This window comes from Cynocephalus volans, chromosome 1 (assembly GCF_027409185.1).
Source record: "Cynocephalus volans isolate mCynVol1 chromosome 1, mCynVol1.pri, whole genome shotgun sequence".
NCBI classification, from domain to species: domain Eukaryota; kingdom Metazoa; phylum Chordata; class Mammalia; order Dermoptera; family Cynocephalidae; genus Cynocephalus; species Cynocephalus volans.
Window position 1 is genome coordinate 163,609,467 of NC_084460.1, and position 10,679 is coordinate 163,620,145.

A 10,679-nucleotide genomic window follows, 5' to 3' on the forward strand; every position below is an offset into this window, starting at 1 on the left:
ATTTTTAGCTCCCACCAATAAGTGAGAACATGTGGTATTTCTCTTTCTGTGCCTGACTTGTTTCACTTAATATAATTCTCTCAAGGTCCATCCATGTTGTTGCAAATGGCAGTATTTCATTCGTTTTTATACCTGAGTAGTATTCCATTGTGTAGATATACCACATTTTCCGTATCCACTCACCCAATGATGGACATTTGGGCTGGTTCCAACTCTTAGCTATTGTAAAGAGTGCTGCAGTGCACATTGGGGAACAGGTATACCTTCGACTTGATGATTTCCATTCCTCTGGGTATATTCCCAGCAGTGGGATAGCTGGGTCATATGGAAGATCTATCTGCAATTGTTTGAAGAACCTCCATACCATTTTCCATAGAGGCTGCACTTGTTTCTAATGAAAACTTAACAATTGAAAGCATCAAATGGAATATTTGTTGAGGGGCCCTTGTCAGTTCTGTGAGTAGTGAAGTGAAATGCTTTTAGGAACCATAATTATTATACAGTAGTATTAGTGAAAGATAGAGTCTGCCAGGCTACAAGGTCTTATTTTATAGCAAATAAGATGTGGACTGGACTGCTGAATCTTATTCTGGATATCTTTGAGTATATATATTTGTAAGCAATTTAAAAGTTGATGAAATAGGGAACATTTCGTGCGCTTCACTAGAAAATTGGAACACGCTTATGGTTTCAGAGCTATTCTCAGAGAGGTGACTCAGATATAACTGTCATTCAGGAACAGTCTTTTCAACAGGAAACTTAATAGCTATAAAAGAAAAGGTAGATGTCCCAGTCATTTATTAAATAACAAATTACTTTAACTTAATGGTGTAAAACAACATTTAATATTATCACTCCCTTTTTTATCATAAATAAAACAAAATCTTTAGCTAAGGATTTTATTAGCAGTCATATTATTTCTTTTTTTTTTTTTTAATTTTATTTTGTCGATATACATTGTAGCTGATTATTGCTCCCCATCACCAAAACCTCCCTCCCTTCTCCCTCCCCCCCAACAATGTCCTTTCTGTTTGCTTGTCGTATCAACTTCAAATAATTGTGGTTGTTATATCTTCTTCCCCCCCCCGTTTGTGTGTGTGTGTGTGTGTGTGTGAATTTATATATTAATTTTTAGCTCCCTCCAATAAGTGAGAACATGTGGTATTTCTCTTTGTGCCTGACTTGTTTCACTTAATATAATTCTCTCAAGGTCCATCCATGTTGTTGCAAATGGCAGTATTTCATTCATTTTTATACCTGAGTAGTATTCCATTGTGTAGATATACCACATTTTCCGTATCCACTCACCCAATGATGGACATTTGGGCTGGTTCCAACTCTTAGCTATTGTAAAGAGTGCTGCAGTGAACATTGGGGAACAGGTATACCTTCGACTTGATGATTTCCATTCCTCTGGGTATATTCCCAGCAGTGGGATAGCCGGGTCATATGGCAGATCTATCTGCAATTGTTTGAAGAACCTCCATACCATTTTCCATAGAGGCTGCACTTGTTTCTAATGAAAACTTAACAATTGAAAGCATCAAATGGAATATTTGTTGAGGGGCCCTTGTCAGTTCTGTGAGTAGTGAAGTGAAATGCTTTTAGGAACCATAATTATTATACAGTAGTATTAGTGAAAGATAGAGTCTGCCAGGCTACAAGGTCTTATTTTATAGCAAATAAGATGTGGACTGGACTGCTGAATCTTATTCTGGATATCTTTGAGTATATATATTTGTAAGCAATTTAAAGGTTGATGAAATAGGGAACATTTCGTGCGCTTCACTAGAAAATTGGAACACGCTTATGGTTTCAGAGCTATTCTCAGAGAGGTGACTCAGATATAACTGTCATTCAGGAACAGTCTTTTCAACAGGAAACTTAATAGCTATAAAAGAAAAGGTAGATGTCCCAGTCATTTATTAAATAACAAATTACCTTAACTTAATGGTGTAAAACAACATTAATATTATCACTCCCTTTTTTATCATAAATAAAACAAAATCTTTAGCTAAGGATTTTATTAGCAGTCATATAATTTCAAAATTAAATTTTATACTCAAGTTTTTTCAAAAACAAATTCCTAGAAGGAAGTCATTTTCAAAAAATGTTTAAAATAAACAACTCATTATGACACTTTCAAGTGTGTAATTTGATTTGTCATGATGTGTACATTAATTTCCAAGCAATTGTATGTTTAACATTTGGAGTATGGAATTTACATCTGAGTCCATGAATTAAATAATAAACAATAGCATTGATTAGCAGCATAACCTAGACGTTTAAAATTGTGTTTATTTGAAATATTTTACTTTTTAGGAAATTACATTTTTCTCTATTAATCTGTAAGAAGATATGTTAATGACTGAAAGAACTGACCCAGCAGATATCTTAAAATATCATATTTCGGTTATAAAAGTATATGGCTATATATTTTCTAACATGTTAGGAGGATAATTATTTTAGAGATAAACATAATACTCTATTAAACATTTTCCCCTCCTTTTTAAAAACCTAGTTTGAAATTTGTTACATGTACATTTATATTAATATAACACATAGGCCTAAACCTGTCAGCCTTTAGTTTTTGAGCTTGTTTGTCTTATCTAATTAGGTTTCCCACATTTAGAAGCATGCTTTCCCCTTTCTACTTTCTCCATCTCCTTTGGATACTCTCCTTTTTATCTTTTACGTCTTTCTCAATGACTAGAACTATGTCTGCACATAGAGAAAACCTGACTAATTAGTCACTGAACAAATCAAATGATGTTTGTGATCATAAAACAAAATAAACCGATCCTTCCTTCATAAAAAATGATGTGTTGTTAAACAAGTAGATTGTTGTCTTTCACACCGGTCCTAATATTGAGTCTAAGCGGCAGACATCAGGAAAATAAATACCATCTCAGACAGAAGATAACTATCTGAATTCATCAGTTGTGGCCTTTTCTCCCAGTTTTATCTTAATTTCTAGCTGCTATTTTTTTTTTTTTTTTCCTTTTAAAACATAACTATTTCCTGTTTTCAGATGTTGCTGTTGCTAAAAAGATGCTCTCCGGCATGCAATGCATAAATGTTGTTTCATATAATTAAAATCTAAGTGTATAGTTAAAATGTTTTATAATTGTAGTTGACTTTTTTTCACAAAGATGAAATACTAATTAATGCTCTGTTTCTAATTTTTAAGTTATATAGATTCCTTGCTGTTCCTTATCTGTGCTTATCAGAATAACAAAGAACTCTTGTCCAAAGGCCCATACAGAGGACATGATGAAGAATTAATATCACATTATAGAAGAGAATGTTTACTAGTAAGTTGAATGCACATAGTATGTGTTTATCATTTGTCTTACATTGGGCAAGTTTTCCAGACTCATATGTAAGTGATTGACTGTAAACTCTGATGGGGTAAGAATCATGGTGATGTTTATAAATTGCGTCTATTTCCTTAAGATGGCGAAGTACACTCAGTTCTTTATCCCTTCTTCTTTATGGATCTGAAGTATTGAAGAAATGTTTTTAAAATGTGACCACATTGTTTATATTCCTATATTTAGATTTCTTCATCATGCTACCACTCCCTTTTTTGTTGGAAGTGGAAGGGCTTTATAGATCATGAGGAAATATCATTATTGTTATTATCATTATTGTTATTATTCCAGAAAACAAATAATAGGTTTTTCTGAGATTTTATAAACAGTGGTGTACTGGTGGTATACTCAGTGTGCATAATGTCTGAGGATTCATTGTAGTCCTTTTTTTGCACCTGGTGATTGGTAGGTTTTTTTTCCTTAAAGATTTTTAGTAGCTATGTTCTGAAATATTAGTATTGTTATAAACTTTTAAAAATTATTTTTAACAATTTTTTTGTACCAGTTTACTTTAGATGTCTGGAATACTTTGTTGATATTCTTTGAATCAGCTAGCTTTTATGTACAAAATTATGTATTTCATCTTTATATATTTTTCTGATTAGATTTTACTCTTATTAATTAACATCACTCCATTCTATATTGTGAATTCCTAGGTTGTGATTTTTATTTTTCTGTTAAAATATATGTATAAATAAAGGTTAAAGAGTATATGTTTTTGAACCCATATAAGTTAATTGCATGGTTTAAGTGTACTTTAAAAAACTTCAAGTGGGTCTGCTGGTGAAATGTTTTCTTTCAGTAGAACTACAGAGTATATGCCAATTTTAGTGTGTGATATGTCTTTAAAATTTTTGAATAGGAATATTAGAAGGTGTGATCTTATTATTTTTCTCTCAATTGACTTTACTGCTTTTGAGCGCATTTAAAACTTAAAATTGTTGATGGTTTGCATCCGTTGAGGATGGCATTCTTACCTTGACCAGTTTGAAAGGTTTTTGAATCCATTCCTAAGAAAGAGCACCTGAATTATATGTATTTCAGCTTAAAAAAATACAAAGCTTTTTATTAATTTATAGAAATAGGTATTGACTATATTAAGACAACTTTTATTTAACTTAAAACATTGAATTCTTGGGGTATGGAAATGTTTCAGTAAAGCTTATTTTAACCAAAACTTGATAGTTACTCTAAAATATTCCAAAATGGTAGAATGTTTCTCTTAACATTTTTTGTTAGTAAATCGGCCACACACACCTAGTTGTTTGTTTTGCATAGGGATTTTAATGAAACCTTATAAGATTATTTTAGTGCTTTCCTTCAAGGCTTTTTCATATTGTATATTTACCAAGTGTCAGTTTCTGAGGTATACAAAGATGAGTTAGGTATACTTCCTGTTCTCAGAGAACTCAATCTGGTAAGAGACATACACAAATCATTTTTATGTTCCAGAATAGGTGCCATTATGAGAAATATGGAAAATGATATGCCTGGAATTGTTGGGAAGGGCCATAAGAGAAGAGATAGAAACTGATCTGGATCTTGACAAATCCAGAGTTTTATTCATTGTAGAGAAGGGAGAATACTCCAGCCAAAGGGACACCATATGAAAAGGCTTGGAAAGTATACATAGAAAATGAAGATAAATTTATTGTGGCTAGGTAACGAGGAGTGGACTTAGGTGAGGTGATGAAGCTGACAGTACTTGTTGTCAGACTATGAAGAAGCTTATGCACTATTCTAATGAGATTGCACCAGTGTAAATTTGACTACGTTTGGCATGATCAAATTCATTTTCACAGGATAATTCTGGTAGTAGCATGCTAGAGGATGGACTGGAAAGGAATAGAGATTGAAGTCCAGAACTCTAGAGAGGAAACACAAGGGAAGGAGGATGAGGCCTCAACTAAGGCAGAAGTATAGTGGAAATGAAGAAGAGGGTATAGAAGATGGTGAAGAAGTGAAATCAAGGGACATGGTAACTATTGGATAAATGGGAAGAAGGAAATGGAAGAGTCAAAGCTGCCTGACTTTCTGGTTTTGTGTTAGCATTGGGGAATCTTAAGAGGATGAGCAAGGCTGACTTTGAACATACTGTATTTAAGATGTTTACAGGACATTCTTTGATTCTCTGAACTTAACATTAAAGCTTAACATTAACCTTCATAATAATAATAATAATAATAATAATAATTAATATCTCTTTGAATATATATTGCCAAAAATTTATAGTAGATACTTAGAGACTTATCTCATTCAGTTCTCTTAACCACTATGTAAGGAAGATAGTAGTATCCCACTTTTTATATAAAGAACCTGAAGCTAAGAGATTTAACTAATTTATTCAAGATTGGATAATTGATTAATGGCTGAGTTGAACTTTTACCACAAGCCTCTCCAAGGTCAAGATAAATTGCACAAGAATAATATAATATAAACATAAGTATAAATTTTGTATTTGAAATTAGCTTTAAAAGTCATTTATAGGATTTCACATATGAACCTTTGAACATTATAGCTCTTATTATATCTGTATTCTTTATCTCTTAAGTCTGTATTTCTTATCACACACATTTCTCTGTTCTACTAGGTCAGTAGTCAGCACACTGTGCTTTGGGCTCTTGCCTACCACTTGTTTTTATGAATAAAGTTTTATTAAAATATAGCCATGCCCATTAATTTACATATTATATATGGCTGCCTTTGTGCTACAATGTGAGAGTTGAGTAGTTGCAACAGAAACTATATGGCCCTCAAAGCCTAAATATTTCACATCTGGCCCTTTACAGGAAAAGTTTGCCAATCCCCGTATTTATTTGTAAGCTTCATGAGAGTTTTCTTTGTTAATCTCTCAGTTACAACCCTGCATCTGTAACAGTTTCTGGCACATGGTGTGTACTCAGTAAGAATTTGTTGAAGACATAACAGAATCAATTACCTTTATATTTTTGTATCAAGGAATGTAGTAGTATGTATATGTATTCAGATTACATTTATGGAGAAGAAGATGAAGGATTTTTTAAAAATTAATATGCAGTCTGAATTTCTTTATTTTTAAAATTACTTTGAGTGCTTGTAAAATTTTAGAATGGGGGAAAGTTAAGTTTTGGAGAATAAAAAGTAGAATATGGTGATGATCAGAGTAATATAAACTGAACATGAGCTATAACACAACAAAATCATCTTCACAGCTTTTTGCTTTTGTTTCTATTGTTCTATACATAGTTTTTCCTAAGAAATCCTTAGTGCTAGAATAGATTGAAATTGTTTTCATGACTCCTACTTGTTCTAATACTGTTTGTAAACATACTCATGTTGTCTCCAGTATTAACACTTCTAGGTGTTTTTAAGAAGGAAGCAAAACCTATTGTTTTTTTTTCTCATTGCATTAAGAAATTAAATGAGCAAGCTGCAGAACTGTTTGAATCTGGAGAAGATCGAGAAGTAAACAATGGTCTCATTATCATGAATGACTTTATTGTTCCATTTTTGCCCTTATTACTGGTGGATGAAATGGAAGAGAAAGATATACTTGCTGTGGAAGATATGAGAAACAGATGGTGTTCCTACCTTGGACAAGAAATGGAATGTAAGTTTAAACAGTGCTAGTGGGCACCTGAGTTGTTGGAGTTAAAAATGGAGTTAGATAATTTACTCTTGCCATTTTTTACATTCTGTTATATTTTCAGATTCACATCGTCACTTTTTAAAATTTATTTATAAACTAAGCTGTGCGCATTGCTCTTGCCATTTATATATCTCTTCTGCTTAAATGGCAATTATTTTACATATTTTGAAATGAAACATCAACTGAGCCATGTAGGTTAATAAATTATGTTGAGGGCAATCATCTGATAATTTCTCTCTGTCTTTAGTGATATATATAATTGTTTGTATTTTCAGCAAATCTTCAAGAAAAGCTGACAGATTTTCTGCCAAAACTGCTTGATTGTTCTACAGAGATTAAAGGTTTCCATGAGCCACCGAAGTTACCTTTATACTCCACGCATGAACTCTGTGAGCGATTTGCCCGAATCATGTTGTCTCTCAGTCGGACTCCTGCTGATGGAAGATAAACTGCACACATTTTCCCTAAACACACTGTATAAACTTTTTTTAGTTCTTAACCCTTTCCTTCCCGTCACTGGGTTTGCTTGTTGCTGCTATAGTTTTTAACTTTTTTTATTTTAATAACTGCAAAAGACAAAATAACTATACGGATTTTAGCCAGACTGCAAACAATAAAGCTGAGAATAGCATGGCGCTCAGACTTTGTTTTAACCAGAACTGATGTATAATTACAAATCTGATTGATTTTATTATGGCAAAACTATGCTTTTGCCACCTTTCTTCACGGTATTACTTTGCTTCTGTCTTTTCTTTATCAGCAGCTTTCTATTCAGTCTGAAGCCTTCCATGACTACAGCCATTTAAGTGTTCAGCACTGTGTACAATATATAATATTTGGTAGCTTGTAAATGAAAATAAAGAATAAAGTTTTATTTATGGCTACCTATGTGTTTGTAAGCAGGTATATTGTATGTTCTTGTATTATTTTAGTTATAATATATAAGTGAATTTTGGTTATTAAGATTGGGTGATGGATAGATTAGTACAGTCTTTTAATTTTGCTCTAATAATAGCTCATAGGAAATTTACTAAGTAAATTGACACTTAAATATATCTTTACTTTTTACTAAGTTGTTGAACTTAGTATGGCACCTAAACCTATTTTGAATTCAACCGGGTTTTCACTGAAGTAGCAGCTGGTTTTTAAGTCAAACTACACTGAAACTTTTAAACTTTTCTTAGATTACCCTTTTGGTTTCTTTTGTGTGTGTGTGTTTACAAATAACATAACAAGGTGATTATTCCAAGAGAAACCTGAAAAAAGTACTTGAATAAGAGCTATTGAATTGTGAAACTCAAAAGAAATATGTAAATATACACATGCATACACACACACACACTCACACATATATTCTACATAATGGAGGACAATGTTTTGCATTATATAATCATTCTATTTTTGTAAATTGTATACCATTTTAATTGAAAATGTTCTCTGCTAATTAATGCTGTGAAATGAAGTCGATATTGTTTAACTAGAAGTTATGAGTATCTTAACTGCTTTTATTTACCTCCTTTTCAAAAAGGAAAAAACTATAGAACATTTTGTAGACGGATCTGCTGTTTAAGATTAATGAAGTTATATTGTGAATGAAAATCACAATCAATACTTTAAAGGTAATCATGTTACCAACAATCTATTTTTGAAGTTATAAAATTTTCTTTATAAATGATACTTTGTTAGCATAGTAAAATATATCATTATACTATGTGTATGTTTGTTATAGCGTCGCCAAAACTAGTGCTCTTTTTAAGTGCCTCTCACAAAAGATCCTGAATAGAGGAGGAAGAAAAACATATTAAGCTATTATCTGATGCTCTTTATAAAGGTATGATATACTGCCAAGGAATTAACGACAGGGAATTGGTAAAGTTCAGTTTTATATATTGTATCCATCAAAATGTGCTTTGGTTTAGATTTTAAGTTCTCTGCTGATTATAATTCTGCATTGGTTTTCAAGTCCTGTTAAAAGTTTAGAAATTTCATATATATTATCATAGCTTTTGCAAAGTATCTTCAATATTTTATGATATTCTACCATAATGGTGAAGTTGTTTGCGTTTATATGTGTAATTTGTTGCTGAGACACAAAATGCTCAAACACCATAGGGAAATTATTTCTTTCAAGACGTACATCAGGGAATCATGTGGCTATTTGCTGAAGGGTAAGTATTATTATTGTATTTTGTACTAAAAAATCAGGTTATATATTCCTAGTAATGAATCTGAAATAACTTATCTAAAGAAGTGGCCTTTTTTCCAGACCCAGGGAAACAATTTGTTTTTATATTGGCTTTTAATCTAGTCTTATGATTAAGGTCAATGAAATTTTTTATATGTAATTTACTAGGTTAAATATAACTTATAGCTAGTAATTTAAGAATTGGAACCTCATAGAACTGTTGTCCATGGCAGGTTTCACTTTGATTTAAATGATTCTCATCTTTGTTGCTATAGTACTTTCTTCCCACCTCCAAAAATTACATTTTGAAATAATTCAGGGTAGAATTCAAATGGAACTTAGACATTTAGGACCTTCTTTAATGTGTGAATACATGATTTAGAGAGACAAGTAGCTGTGAATGAACATATGGGACTCCTCTAATACTTTCCACATTTATTAAAATACAATAATAACCATACTCTTAAGTTAATAGTTCTCAAAGTGTTGTTTGCAGACCAGCTGCTTCAGCAGCATCTGGAAACATGTTAGAACTGAAAATTCTTGAGTCCCACCTCAGAACTACTGATTCGGAAACTCTTAAGTGATCTGTGTTTTAAGAAGTTCTTCAGATGATTTTGATGTCTGCTAAAGTTCAAGAATCACTGTATTAAATAAAACTATTGGTAGCACTTCGTGCACCTTAAATTGATGCTGTTTAATTTCCATTCACTTAACAATCCTTTGTTTGTTGGAAGCTTTTCTGTATTTCCCTCACTTTTTCAAGGAAGTGACTAAAACTTGTTTTGCTTCGTTTTAGATTTAATTAAGAATAAGATGGATTTTCTCCTCCTATATCTGATTCTCCAGAAGTTCAATATCTTTGTTTTATAATTCAGAATTCTTGACTTCTGTCTCCAGGTCCTACTGTCATCCTCCAGTACAATAACTTGGATGCTTTAGGGGGTGGAGGGTTAGAGTGAATGGGAGTATCCTTGTGTAATTTTTTAAAAATTTCACTTTACAAAAGTGATTAAATACCATTTGTTATGTCCATGGTAACATTATATGCAGTATGCATATCACTCTGCTAGGGCTGCCATCACAAAATACCACAGACTTGGGAGCTTAAACAACAGAAATTTATTTTCTCACAGTTCTACAAACTGGAAGTCCAAGATCAAGGTGTTGACAGGTTTGGTTTCTTCTGAGGGTTCTCTCCTTGGCTTGCAGACCACCACCTTCTCTCTGTGCACAGGCATCTATGGTGTCTTCCTCTTCTTATAAGTATACCAGTCATATTGGATTAGGACCCCACCCTTACGACTTTATTTAATTTTAATTACCTCTTTAAAGGCCCTGTTCCTAAACAATCACATTGGAGGTTAGAGCTTCAGTATATGATTTTTGGGGTGGGACCCAATTCAGTCTTTAACAGCATGTGACAGCCCAATTTATATACCTCCTTACCAGAAACAAGAGTGTAATTAGGGTCTTCTCTTCAGTCTCAAAA

The 10,679-nt window shown here is 32.4% G+C and overlaps 1 protein-coding gene across 3 annotated transcripts in view; it reads left to right on the forward strand.

Annotated features, from left to right (window-relative positions):
• The window catches only part of USP25 (ubiquitin specific peptidase 25), a 150,406-nt gene extending 142,520 nt beyond the window's left edge, over nucleotides 1-7,886 (forward strand). For all 3 annotated transcript variants that reach the window (XM_063088801.1, XM_063088816.1, XM_063088811.1), the window contains 3 exons: nucleotides 3,191-3,314; nucleotides 6,768-6,963; nucleotides 7,278-7,886. In XM_063088801.1, coding sequence (XP_062944871.1) covers nucleotides 3,191-3,314; nucleotides 6,768-6,963; nucleotides 7,278-7,450 — 493 coding nt within the window. In that variant the 3' untranslated portion in view covers nucleotides 7,451-7,886. The remainder of the gene's footprint in view (nucleotides 1-3,190; nucleotides 3,315-6,767; nucleotides 6,964-7,277) is intronic.
• Nucleotides 7,887-10,679: the final 2,793 nt, after the last annotated feature.